The following is a 14,852-nucleotide window of genomic DNA, read 5'->3' as shown; positions in this document are numbered from 1 at the left end:
ATGAAATTAGCCAGACTATAGTTTAGATCCATATGCCATATTATACTAAAGATATTCAGAAAACAAAAAGAAAATGAAAACTTCTAGTTATCTCCTCATGGCTGCCCTAGTGGAAGGACAGAAAATGTGAGAACAAGAGAAAAACTAGACTCGGGAATCAGATTTCAATACTACATGCAATACTTTTGTTTCTGTCTTCATCCAGATTTGCTATGGCCCATAGGTTAAAATAATAACAACTGAATATTGTGTCTACATGGTAATATCCAGAGAAAAACCTGATAAAGAAAGTCTGCTTTGTGCTACATAGAAACACTGGGGAGTTTTAAAAACAGTCTAATTGGGTCTATAAAACTTGTTTGTAATGCATTCTTCAAAAATGGCTCTAAAATAATATGATCTTACCTGTTGGCTTGTGCGCTAAACTGAACAGCAGGTTGCTTTGATTACATTTCGATCCAGTTGGCTAAAGACCGTGGTGACTTATGGTGTCACATTTCTGTACTTTACTATATCCAGCATCCACACAGCTTATTTTTTAACATATATGAGAGCTTAGGTGCACTCAGAGGGATTTTCTACTCTTTTTTTTTTTTTTTTGGCTTTCAAACACTGTAGCTTTGTGCTCTATCAAGAGCTGATCTCTAAGCCTGTTCAGTTCCAAAAGGATAGGGATGTGCAACATGGGAATGGAGTGAGAATGCTGGTAGAGAAATGAAATCCCCAAATCTTTCTGGGTGTAAGAGCAATTTGTGTGGGTTTTTGGTTCCCAGCCTATGGGAAATATCAGCACAAGTAAATATGTTTATACTGTTGAGATAAAGCAGTATGTTAATTAGTTCCCTAGATAAGCTGCTGATTTCTTTCTTTCTTTTTTTTTTTTTTTTGAGGAAAGCACTCAGCTACTTGGGCTTTCTTATTTCTGTAATCTAACTGGAGGAAAGCTGAAAGTCATCTTTTAAAGGCTGACAGATTTCCTAGTTCTATAAATGATGTCTTGAGACACAAAGACAAGTATGTAATTGGGATTACAGAAACATGGTGGGATGAATTCTACCTACTAGTAGAATACTGGGCTTGATTGGTACAGCTTGTTTCAGAGGAACAGGCAACACAAGAGAGGAGGTGGTATTGTATTATATAACAGGAAAGAACATACCTGTACAGAGGCCCATTGGACGGATGTTAATAGTAGTGTTGGAAGGTTAAGATAAAATGGCAAGCTAACAGAATGAGTAACTTGCTAGGAGTTTCCTACAGGCACAAAACCAGTCAGAGGAAGTGGGTGAAGATTTATTAAAGCAGATAACTGAAGCATCAGAAAACCATAAAATGGTAGTAATGGGAGTTTTCACCTACTTGGACATCTGCTTACACAACAAATTTTGTCCAACATGAGGTATTAGGTATTTTTTTTACTTGAGCTGGCAGTCATTTTCTCTTTCTTAAGGTTGATGTACATCCTATGGGATCTGCTGCCTTGGATTTGATCCTTAGTAACAGGGAAGAGTTGATTGAAGATATTAAAATAATGGAAACTTTGAGTGTAATGGCCACATATTGTTAGAGTTGATTTTTAACAACAATGAAAAAAAAAAAAGGAAGACCTGTCATACTGAAATTATGGATTTATTAACTGATTCTTAGTTGAACCATGATTTTTATTAACTGATTTTATTAAACTAAAAGAAGTAATAAAGAAGATGCCATGAGAAGAAAACTTTAAATGAAAAGGTAGTGCAGCTGGCTGAGATTTCTTACAAAGGAAATTAAGGATAGCATAATCTCAAATAATACCAGTGAGGAATAAAAATGTTTTTTTTTTTTACATCTTAAAAGCCAATGTGGTTAAATACGTAGTTTAAAAAAGAGTTAAGACTGAAAAAGGGTTGCTTATTGGAAATGGAAGGATGGGCTACCAAGTGAGGAAGTCTACAAAGCTTCAGGTCAGAAATGAAGGAATGAAGCAAAGGCAGAAAATCAGCCAGGACTAGCAAAATGCAGCAAAAGGGAATTTTTTAAAAAAGAAACATCAACAATGGAGGAAGATAAAGGAGGCATTATCTTTAAGTTCACTGCTTAATCCAAACGGAGAAAGCTTAACAGATGACCAAGAAAAAGCAGATGAATAATTATTATTTTGCATCCAAAAGAAGTGGTGATTTGACTGTTTCTAGTTTATGCTATTCAAATCACCACTTCTTTTCTCTTGGCCATCCTTCTTGCTGAATTTTGCTAGCCTTAGCTCAGACCTCATTCCTTTCATTTCTGGCCCTTGGAGACAACAGGGGAGTATATAGGAACATAGTGATGTGGTAAAAATGACTTTCTAGCTAATTTGAATGCTTTCAGGTCTTCAGGCCCTGATAAAATACACCCTAGAATACTGAAGAAATTGGCTAAAGAGTTGTTAAGACTTCTATCAATTATCTTTGAGGAGTCCCGGAAAACTGGGGAGGTGCCAAAGGTCTGGAGAAGAGCAAGCAAATTAAAAAAGAGGAACCCAGTAATTATTGACTGGTGAACCTAACATCAATAGCTGGAAAGATCTTAGAGCAGGTAATAAAGCAGATCATTTGTAAGCATCTTGAAGACAATGCTATAATTGCTAACAGTCAGCATGGGATTGTCAAAAACAGCTCACATGAAACAGTTCTCATCTCCTTCTTTGACAAGGTAAACTACTTTAAGGGACAAGAGGAAAACTGGATATAAACTACTTTAATTTCAGCAAACCACACTCAGAGACTCAGCATTAATGGTTCCACATTGAGTTGGAGAACAACAGCCAGTGGATTTGGTATTATTCAACATTCTTATTAATCGTCTGGATAACAAGGTGGATGGGATGTTTATAACATTTGTGGATGTCACAATATTGGGAGGACTGGCCAATACCCTGGAAGACAGAACAAGGTTGCAATTTAATCTGGACAGGATAGAAGACTTCAGGTGAGAGGAACAAGATGTCCTTCAACAGAGAAAAATATAAAGTATTATACTTAGGGCGGAAAATATAGGGTACACATGCAAGATATGGGACTCATGGCTTGGAGGCATTACATGAGGAAAAGACTTGAGTATGGTCATCGACAACAAGCTGAATCTGAATCAGAAATGTGAGACAGTTGCTAGAAGGACTGACCCAGTTCAGGCCTGCATCAGAAGAAACACTGTATCAAAGAAAGAAATGTGAAAACTTTGTTCCCCTTGACTCTGCAGTGATGAGATCACACCAGGAGTATTGTACATGATTCTGGACATCCATTTCTAGAAGGATATTGACAAGTTGGAACAGATTATGGGGAGGTCAGCAAAGATGATTCAAGGACATGAGAACATTTCCTGTGAAGACAGGCTGAAGGAACTTGGGGTGTTCAGTATGAAGAAAAAACATAGGGAAGATGCAATAGGCATATGAAGGGAAGTTATAGGAAGATGGCCAAGAATTATTCTCCACGGCCATAGAAACTAGGACCAGAAATAATGGGTATAAGTTGCAGCTACCTAGATTTTTTAAAATATAAGGAAAAACAATCTTCCTATGGATGTGGTAGGTTCTCCACCTCTAAAGGTTTTTAAGACGTCTGGACAGCAGTCTCTCCAGGATGGTTTAATCGGTTGTTTCCCTGCTCGTTGCAGAGGTTTGGACAAGATGATGCTTGTGGTCTCTTCCAGGTGCAGTTCGATGACCCTATAATACTGACTTTTAAAAATGGCAGCAACCAGAAAGCAACACTGCCTTGGAACAGCAGGCTATAAAGAAGAGAATCAAGAAACAGAGCAAGCTAATTGTCTTTCTTTTTGACCCTAGACTACCAAAACAAAAGCTATATATATATATATATATATATATATATCCCTAGTAACATTGTGCCTTTATATGGGTTTTAATTAGAGTTAATTTGGAACCAATCATTACTGAAATATGTAGCATTAGTACACCTAAATACAGGATAAAAATAAAAGAGTCTCAGTTCAGCTGGACTCCTGGGGATTACATAGACCTGCTCATGTAGTTTTCTTGGCAACAGTTTGGAAGTGCTTTGCCATTTTTTTTATTCCATGATTTTCGTTTGTTTGTTTGTTTGTTTTTAATTTCCCACTCTGTGATTTCCTGGTGGTCTCCCACCCACTTTGATCTTGCTTTTTTTCTTTTTTTCAAGGTCAGCTTATTGCTGATATCTGCTGTGATTCAAATATAGAATGTTTACTCCCATATTCACAGGAACACTCAGGGACAGCACAACTTTCAAAGTTAATCGTTATGCTGCATAACTTATTATGTAACAGATGGTGAAAGTTTTTATTTATTTATTTTATTAATGAAATTGATCACCGCCCATCTCCCAAAAGGGACTCTGGGCAGTTTACAATAAAACATAAATAAGAAAAATATAAAACTGTAAAATATTATAATACATAATAAAATAAATGTGATAAAAACCCCAATGGCTGGAAGTACTCTGTGATTCGCAAGCAGAGCAGGGCCCTTCTAAGAAACTAACCATCCCCAGGAATGACTACTCTCTCTCCCACCCCAGGCATGATAACAGAACCAGGTCTTTAGTTGTTTCAGTCCAGAAGTTGCTTTTCCTTTCCCAGTTTGCTCCTTCTTTCTGTTTTCTTCCTATCAGCTCATATTCCCCGGGATCTTAGAAAACAAGGATTTATATTCTGAGGCCATAAACAGCCTCCCTAAGCTTTGGGTATGTCCCTAGCATGCTAGCATGTTGCTACCAAACAGCTATTTAAATGAGATGGACGAGAAAAAGTATTAAATATACAGGGAACAATGATATGTTTTATATAAAATGCATAATATGATGTTTTATTCTGGCTCCCCCCATTTTTGATATGCTGCACTTGGTACTTCCTCAAAGACCAAAACCTGTCCTTATCTTTCTCCCATAGGTATACTGCAGCAAATTTTTCAGTCCTCTCTCCCTCTTAATATGGTAAGAAATGTGCAGACAATGTAACACCAACGTAATGGGCTTCTGTATAACAAATATACTGAAATTATCCTATGCTAGACTTGGACTGTCAGGGGTCATTTCAAATTAGAGATGCTCTACAGTCGCCAAATCACCCTCTGTGGGTTCATTACAGCCTTCGTACGCGTTTCAGGTCCTTGAGGGCTTAGACATCTTCTCCCAATATCATTATTTCAGCTCTATTCATAACAGAATGATTTTCTGGCACATCTAGATGAAGGCACTATTTATCTAGTGAAAATTAGATATCCTCCAATTTGTGCTACAGAAAAGAAAAACCTCTCTTCTTGCACCTGAAACCAATGCAGAAGATCAAAAGTCTCTTTTCCTTATCATTCTGCCTTGTGCATTATAGGCTGTCTTGACAGCAGGATTTGACAAGATTAAAATTTATTTAGCTGGCCCTTTCAAAACTTGCCGAGCAACTTAAGGAAGGAATAGAAGAGTGATACATCAAGCCATTGGGTAATGTTAGTTGAAGATACATTTCTGTTCCTACTATAATCAACTCTTCTAACCCCCCCTATCTCACATATGCCAGTTATTCTTCCATAATGGAAGTTGTGATTTGTAGAATGGGGAGCAATTATGAATTGCCTGCTGGCATGTTGCTTAATACAGTATATGATAACCATTAGTGTGTGAAGACTCAGCCAAATGAAATTTCTCAGGTTATGAACAGCCTCAAGAGGAGGCTCAGTTGCAAGAGGGCTTCCTGAAATTATTTATCACCTTGCAGTAAAACAAGGCAGAAATTAAGGAAATACTCCCTGCTGAAGATGGTAACAGAAAAATTGCTGACATAGATCTGTGACAATAAACAGGAGCAGTTGTTTTCAGGGTGATGGGGAATTAGCAAACAATCTCAAGGAACAGCATTGCTGCTGCTGCTGCTGCTGCTGCTGCCTTTTGTCATTTTGACAAGCAAAGGCATAAACAGTCCCCTGGCTGGAATTCATTATTATTAATTCCACAGATCAAAGTTTTCCTGGCCTGGTTGATCCCATAGAATAAGATAATTGCAGTGTTGCTAGATTAAAAACAAAAGATAATTTACCAAGCAGTAATATGACAGAAGGAGATAACACAGGGAGGTAACCATATATATAGCAACTGCCCACATTTCAATAGAGAAACTAGCATTCCCTTATTTTCTGGGACTTCTGATCAAAGTATAAATGCTTGTTGAACTTACCTTTATCCTACATACAGACACGATGGCTTATTCCTTGTGTAATTACATATTCAGTATGATTAGTGCTGCTAGGCAGTTGATTATCTATGTTATGTTCCCCCAGCCTGGATTCCTCCATTGCTGAGTTGAATCCCACAAATCTGGAGAGCACTCAGGTTGGGGATAACTGATTAATGTACATTAGTACAACCTCTTGTCTCATACTAACATGAACATCTGAGGGTATCAGTCACATGCCTTGAATAGCTCGGTTCCAATTTCTACCATCCTTGACCATGGCAACATGACCATCCATTACATAGCTCACAAAGTGTCTCAGGCCAACTACCATAATTCAGCACCATCACTCAATGGACAGTTCCCCAAATTATTTACGGGTTTCAGTTTGGGGTACTCCTTGCAGGTACCAACCTACAATGCAAAAGTTCAATGCAGTGAAAGGCAGTCATCTGTCTTCATCTGGATTTAGTTCCCCTTCCTATACAAAATAACAGCTTCTAAGTCTAAGAAGACTAATATCACATCATGATGCTCACTAACCTGAGCTGGACCTCAATGAACTTCCAGGATTGAAGCAAAGCTTAGTGAAGGCATTTTCAGTACTGTTATTCCATACAACAATCTCACCATCAGAACTCCCTGAATTAAATCATAAAAAGTGAGAGCATTATCAAAGTAATCAGCATGCAAAGATACACATTGGTTTTAAAAATAAGACTGAGAAGTGATATCTGAATGCTTTATGTTTTGTGGGACTACAAAGACTTGTGGGAATACTGTTCAGGGTTGTTAGAATGGCTGCAGTGTTCTATAAGAAACTGTCTAATAAAATAAATCTATTATACAGAGGGCTGGAAACATAACACACTTACCCTGGTTACTGAGTTAACCCATTATCTGGGCTCATGTAATATAATGAACCATAAGCTGTCCTTACAGCTTGGGTTCATACAACTAAACCAGGGTTTCTCAACCAGGGTTCCATGGAATCTTACAGTTCCTTGAGAGGTCACTTGGGGTTCCCTGGGAGATCACAAATTATTTTAAAAATCATTTCAAATTCAGGCAACTTCACATTAAAGAGGTAAGTTTCATTCTTTATTTTTAGTTGAAGAACACTGTTAATGCATATATACAGGTCTACCCATGAAACGAATATAATAATTTTGTAACTTCCAGACTATACTTGAGCCTGAATGTGCAGGGGTTCCCCGAGGCCTGAAAATTATTTCAAGGGTTCCTCCAGGGTCAAAAGGCTGAGAAAGGTTGAATTAAACACAACAAAACTAACAAAGGTTATAAGTAGCCAGGCTTAACATACTGTGGAAATACTCATTCTACAACTTTACCAATCAGGTTAAGAATACTGTAAACCCAACCATTAAACCATGATCTATATCTTGTGTCATGCCATCTTTGCCCCATCTAATATTTGTTCTAGTTTTTGCTTTTCCTTATTAAGTGTATCTCTCCTTCTTTCTTTCTCTCGGTTGAAAGTTCACCTTATTTAGGATCCCCTAGCATGTGCCTATCTGTTCCTCCAGAATGCAGTCTGTTTGCAGAATATAGGCTTAACTGAGCAATACAAAATATGAAAATTGATGTAAAAGTTAGTAACAAAACATTGCATACATTTCTGTTCAAATACAAATCAGAAATTCTTGCTGGGTTTCCAAGGTGCACCCTAAACCAACAAGTTAATAATAATAATAAAAAAGACTAAATTAAATTCATGGCATGATCCCTGACAACTTCCTTTGTCCCAACAATTCAAGTTTAGGTTTGTATACAGTGGCATCACACCATTGATGGGATGGCATCTAGCAATAAAATAGATCCTTTTTCTCAATTTTGTCTTAACAAATCCAGTCCAGGGGATTGATGTGAAAAGGGAAATAGATAAGTCATTAAGTATTCCTTTACCTGTGACAAGAGTCTGTGGAGGTAAAAATGCTGCACATAAAATGTCATCCTGATGCTGAGCTCCTCCTTTCCATTCGGAAGGCTGAACAAGATACTGAGTCAAGTTATTTAGGCGGAAGACTGTGATCGTCCTAAAGATACAAACAAGCACAAATGAAATCAATAGGAGTGAATCTTCTTGTTCCTGAGCTTTTTGTCCATTGGCTCAGGAGAGATAAATATAGAATAAATATACATTTCATGTCAACCTGATACTATGCAGCAAAGGCAAAAGAGGTAGAAGAAGGGGAATTTTCAGTGGGCAAGCATCAGTCTTAGGAACAAGAAACCACCTTTGAGTTGTGGACTTGCTTATGTCAGTTACCAGCTCTCTTCTTAGCCCCATCGCTCCGAGCCTTCCGGAGGAAGTTGAAGACCTGGCTCTGCCACCGGGCTTGGGGCAGGGAGGAGAATCGACATACTTGGGGTTGGCTGGTGCCTTAAAGTGCCCCTCCTATACAGTGACTGAATGAGATCACAGCCATCTGGATTTTATGAGCTGGAGTAGTTAAGAAATTGTTTTAATTTTAATGGGATTTTATTAGAATTTTATTGTATATTTATCCGAATTTTTATTGTATATTTATTCTATATTGTAAACCACCCAGAGTCCCTCTGGTCGGAGGAGATGGGCGGTGACAAATTTGATAAATAAATAAATAAATAATCTTGATAGGTTGATATAAGGCTGAGGATTGAACACTCCCTTGAACAATCTCTCAAGGAAGTGCAAATAAATATCTAAGTGCACAACAATACCTTTTTTTTTTTTTAAGTTAGAGTTGATGTCTCCCTCAGGATGCAAATACCCACCCCAAGGAATAGTTTTATATTCTTCAGTAGCACAGTCATAACATTAGCAGACTAGGTACACCTCAGAATATTTTTTCCTGTTCATCCGCTTGGATTTTCTCTTTTTCTTACTCCCTAGTCGCAGGCCACTCCATCCATGCTTGTCACAAATTATTTGCAGCTGATATACGTATGAAATACTAATTTTTTGAAATTGAATTAATAATCAAAAAGCAGTCTGATCTGCAAGAAATTACAATGCTTTATTAACAGATACCCTTGCAACATGACATTTAATGTTTTCATGTTTTATTTTAATATTCTCCCTCTTTTCTCCACTTTTGTTGCAGGAATTGTATGTTGCAAGCATCACTCCAATACTTTTTGGAAAAAGATCTATTGTTCAGTTGTACTCCTTGCTGCCAAACCATAATGGAAAATCTGTCTCCAGTGCACCGTGCATTGTTTCTAAACATAATAGTTGATGACAAGGATAACTACTGCACTAACCAATTCACAGCGCTGTTAAAATCTGCCATAAAATTGATTAACTTACAAGAAAAAGAAAATCCTTCATTTGAAAATAATAATGCAGAAAATGTGGAGTTCTAATAAATGCATGCATACATACATACATACATACATACATACATACATACTCGGGATATATCCTGGGCAAAATAGGTATAGTTTGTTATTGAGGAACTAAAGGACTGTGTTTGTTTGTTTGTTTATTTATTTATTTTTCAAATTTCTATCACCGCCCATCTCTCCCAAAAAGGGGACTCTGGGCAGTTTCCCCTTCTACTCCATTGTATATACTTTTAGGCAGCAGCAAAAAAAGGAGAATGAGTTATCCCTGGATTATAACTCATCTAGGCTGAATTCACAGAACATGCTAAGCTATTATTTAGTTTATCTGGATTTGATTTGGTGTGTTGTTCAACCCAGCTACTGGGGTTTCTAAACTATGGTTTATGACTTAATTTGTTATATAAATCCAGCTACCTGTGGCTTCCTTATAAACCAATGTTTATCATATCATGACTTAATCCTGAGATTAAAGAATTAGCTTTGTTATTCAGTTATTAAAAAAAAAAACCCAACAAATTGTGTTGTAGCTGCTCAAACGTTAACAAATAAAAGTCTTTATTTTTCAGTGTTGTAAAATAATATTGTTTATGAACATTCCCCTCCTTAAGTGTACTTGGACAATACATTATTGTCCAAGTACACAATCTTGGCAAGTTTTAGGGTTCAAGCATATCAAACAAGGAATTTATTTTCCAGCCTTGAATATATGGTTTGTTGTTGTTGTTTATTCGTTTAGTCGCTTCCGACTCTTTGTGACTTCATGGACCAGCCACCAGAGTTTTCTGTCAGTCGTCAACACCCCCAGCTCCCCCAGGGATGAATCCGTCACCTCTAGAATATCATCCATCCACCTTGCCCTTGGTCGGCCCCTCTTCCTTTTGACCTCCACTCTCCCTAGCATCAGCGTCTTCTCCAGGGTGTCCTGTCTTCTCATTACATGGCCAAAGTGTTTCAGTTTTGCCTTTAATATCATTCCTTCAAGTGAGCAGTCTGGCTTTATTTCCTGGAGGATGGACTGGTTTGATCTTCTTGCAGTCCAAGGCACTCTCAGAATGAATATATGGTTATTCATGGGTAAGTGGTTACATTTTGATCCCAAATCATATGAGATATGATGTTGGAGAATAATCCTAATTTGAAAATAAGGGGAAGATGCTTTATTGGAATGGTTGGGCCAAACAAGAGATCAGTATTTTGAATCGGTTCATTTCTAATGGCTGTTTCAAAGACTTCAGGAGATTGTGTTTTGTATATGATTTGCCTACAACATTCATTTGGCAATGCATACAACTGAAACTGGTACTAATTTAACAGTATAGCTCATAAATGTAAGGTAAACTTATGATTTAAGAATGAAATTAGTCCATCATAAAACATTTGTCTTTATTGGACCCTTCAAATAATTTTTAAAGAGTATTGATAAGATATGCAGATCTTATTCAAACACTATGTAGCAGCATTCTGTGCTATATCTCACTTGTACTATGAAGTTCCCCTAGCCACTGAGATTGGAGGGATGTTTTTGCTTATACTTCTGCAGATTAAAGTTTTTGTTTTCTATTATAAATAGTGAGAATTGTGTGAGAAGGCATAACTAGACTCACACATGCTGGATGATGGCATATTAGCTACCATGACTGCAAAAATCATATTTGGTTGCTTGTCTGTAAGTTTTTGAACCTAAAAAAATAATCAGATCTTAACTCAAAGCAGATTTATACCCTAAAATCAATTTAATCTCCAGAAGTACAGCCTAATTTTGCAATGATTATTATAGAGGAAGAACTTGTATGGGTTATCTGACCATAGAAGTATATTGACAGAAGTGTTTCTAATTAAAGCCTGACATAATTTTTCTTTAGCATCAGCAAAGCTCATGGATGCAGAAGTTAAGACTTTATAAAAACAAGCAGTATTTTGAGAGAGGGAGAGAGAGAAAGTAACCCTAGCAAACAACCATTCAAGTAACAACATGTACAATATATTTGAATGCACCTTATAATTGTTGCAGAGTGCTGGAAAGTGTTTGCCCCGAGAAATCAGAAAAATCACACACCAGGCATTTCTATAAAAATAAATGTATTTACACAAAATACATAAACATATTTACAAGCTTATGCATTCACACGTCCTCAGATGGAACTGGAAGGAAGGCTGTGTAGAAAGGAAACTGAACCTAGTAACAAGCCCAGGCAAGCTGCCTTCCAGACAAATCAGGAACTTTACCTTATATGGTCATGCCTTTTCACCCCCAAAACTGAGGATACTTAAGTTTGACCTGTTCACCCTGCCAGAGTGATTTGTTACCATTGTAACCTTAATTCCTCTACAGCCAAATTTCTTGCAGAAAAAAACAAACGCCAACAATAATATTCCCCACCAAAAAAAAAAAAAAAAGACAAGCTCTTGCTTTAATCTCCTCTATTTTTCTTCTCCAAAGACCTGGGAGAACTTACCATAGTTTTCAGTGCCTACCTGCAGCAGAATTGAAAGTGCAGAGTAATATAGTGGCATGTGGCATATGGTTTGGACATATTCAGTAGTGTCAACCTTACCAGGTAGATCAGACAGGAAACATGACCAGGTAAGTGAATTCTACTTTGCTGTAAAGTTACATTAACAGAATCTTGCAAAGCTGGAATTATAAATCTCCTGCCGTCTCCTTTACAGACTGAGAAACTAGGGAGGGTCCCTTCTGAGCCTCTTGCTCTGTCTACTATCCAGCTGTGGGCTTTGCCTTCTCCTATCTGACCATTGCCTAGGCAGATCTCTTCACCCCATCTACCAAGGTCTTTCCCATATGCCATTACAGGTAGCTGCTGTTGGGTCCCCTATGCTCTGAGTCTCCATGCTCCGGGTCCCATCCAATAAGTAGTGGGACCTAGGAAGTGGGCCTTCTCTATCATGGCATCTGCCCTCTTGAACAACATTCTTTCTGAGATTCATATGGCTCCCACCCTCACCATATTTAAATTAGCCTTTAAAACCTGGCTCCTTCCCCAGGACTTAGGCTAGAATGGTGAAAGATCTTTTGTGCAGTGTTTTGGTCTATTAGATGATGTTTTTTTCCCTCTGGATTTCCTTCTTCTTATTATTATCATTTTGTTATGCATGTACTCGTTTTCATTGTCTTCTTTTGTAAGCTTCTCAGAGCCGTGATACATTGGGTGCCCTAAAAATTTCATAAATAAAAAAATTAATATCTGCTCTACCATAGTACCCAGGAAGAGTTCTAGAGTCTCTGTATGTGTAAATGAGAATAGCAGAGAAACATGGAGAATTACCTTAAATCAAATCAAACTGTTCACCTAATTTCATCTTGTCTATTCCATCCTGGCTTGGTGTAAAGAGTAAGGAAGATGACCTAGATGGAAATATACAGGAACTACTGTATTTCCAAGCAAAATGGGCTAAAGCATTTTTTTTAATAGCTATCTCTATAAAAGTAGTTTTAATCTTTCCACAGGGTTGGTTTCCTGGTCTGGGGTACCTAATAGGGCTGATACTTAATGACCTCCAAATGAATTATGATTACAACTCCAAGAATTCACTAGGAATTCTGAAAATTGTGATGCAACACATCAGGAATGGCATCAGGGGGCAAGTTCTGCTCTAAGCAGCTTGAATGTTTAGCCTTAGCAAACAAAGAAGGGCATTCTACATGCACTTTATGTGGGCTTACAATACACATCAGCACAAGGTTGAAATCAATGCATTTAAGTAAAGAATGCATACACACACACACACACACACACACACACACCTTTTTAATCTTGCCAAAGTGTTTAAGAGATTGAAAAAATATAAACTCAACAAATCCTTTCAAAATGCATTCCTTTGTTTTGAAAGCCTAGCCCATCTTGAATACACTCAAGAGCATTGTTTGTTTCTGCAAAAAATCTTGAGAAGAAACTTGCTGCCCTTCCTGTTGGAAACTGAAATAGTTTACTTGATCAAGACAGATGAGAGCTTCTCTTACAATGCTACACCAGTGAATACATCTTTTCTTGATTTCCATTATCAAGCAGCCCTTGAATTATTGGGACAGACAGACAGACAGCAGATTTTATCACCCATAAATGGAAGCAAAAGGTTCACTACTACAGCTTTCTACACTGTACGCTCATATATACAGTCCCTCTTAAGTAGATTAACCTGCACAATACCTGTCCCATCCTAGGACCAAAATAGTCCAGCTTAGCACCAAAATCTGGGAAATTTCAACCGTTTGGTCCCTTCCAGCATTGAGCTTATGATGACAGTGTCCATTGAAGTCCCAGACCTGCAGATATCAAAAAATCAGTATATCTGATTTATACCTTTTTTTATTCAGCACTCATAAATAGCAATAAATAATAATACAGTGGAGACTTTAGTATTAAGTTCAACGTTTGTGGTTTTTTTCGTATTACAAAATAACTCAATGCACTGTGCAACTTCTTATCAATGTTATGCCAAGCATCAATGGTCCAGTATAATCAATTCTGTGTTCATACATATATTAGAAATCATATTTAACATTGAGATAATTTTTCGAAAGGTTTAATTTACTTTAATCATCATAGTGCTAACAGTTTCCAGTTTCTACTGTACTAAATTTTTATTTGTATTCTACAATTTATTATTTGTTTTCCATAATAAAACAATTAATTTAGGGGAAAAAAAGAAAAATCAGTATATCAAAACCCTAGAGTAGGATGGTGTCTTGGTAACTTCAAAAATAATGTTAAAGATCTTAAGGCTACATAAATCCATGTAATGGTGGGGAAGGATCATAACTTTTGACTGGGAACCAATGCTATCTGTAAACCTCTTAGATCTTTAACCCTAAAAGCCTTTTCAATTGCAGCTAAGTTACTGTATTTACTGTAACTTAATGTTGTACTAACCAACCAAGAGTTAGCTGAAGAGAAGCTAGTTCTCATCACTGCTTTGTTAACCATGTTGGGATTCTTAGCAAAATGCAAACTAATAATCCCATTCTTTGTTCTTGATTACATCAGAAGACAAAGCTTGAAACACTCAAGATGTCTGTCTATAGCAGGGTTGGAGACAGAAGGAGTATCCTTGCAGAAATAGTGTGTTCCTCCCACTGTCACATCAGTCAAAAACTTGTAGTAAATGTGAAATGTAGTATTCTTTTTTTTTTTAATCTGACTTGAGAGACACACTCTCTTATTCACTGATTCTTGGCTCATACAGATGAATTAAAATTACCTATCCCTTTACAAACCTACTATCACATCCAAAAAAGTGGTTTTTCCCCTCTCTGAGGTATAATGATATATCCCTTACCTCACAATTTTGCTCCT

At 37.1% G+C, this 14,852-nt stretch overlaps 1 protein-coding gene across 1 annotated transcript in view; it reads right to left on the bottom strand.

Moving 5' to 3' along the window:
• Positions 1-14,852, bottom strand: part of WDR49 (WD repeat domain 49) — a 95,769-nt gene that overhangs the window by 29,263 nt on the left and 51,654 nt on the right. Inside the window, exons 9-11 of the mRNA XM_063306815.1 lie at positions 13,707-13,822; positions 8,116-8,246; positions 6,733-6,831 (exon numbers count right to left, since the gene is read on the bottom strand). Of these exons, the coding sequence (XP_063162885.1) occupies positions 6,733-6,831; positions 8,116-8,246; positions 13,707-13,822 (346 nt within the window). The remainder of the gene's footprint in view (positions 1-6,732; positions 6,832-8,115; positions 8,247-13,706; positions 13,823-14,852) is intronic.

The sequence above is a fragment of the Candoia aspera genome, chromosome 6, assembly GCF_035149785.1.
Source record: "Candoia aspera isolate rCanAsp1 chromosome 6, rCanAsp1.hap2, whole genome shotgun sequence".
In the NCBI taxonomy this organism is placed as follows: domain Eukaryota; kingdom Metazoa; phylum Chordata; class Lepidosauria; order Squamata; family Boidae; genus Candoia; species Candoia aspera.
This window is presented reverse-complemented; position numbering and strand designations above follow the sequence as displayed.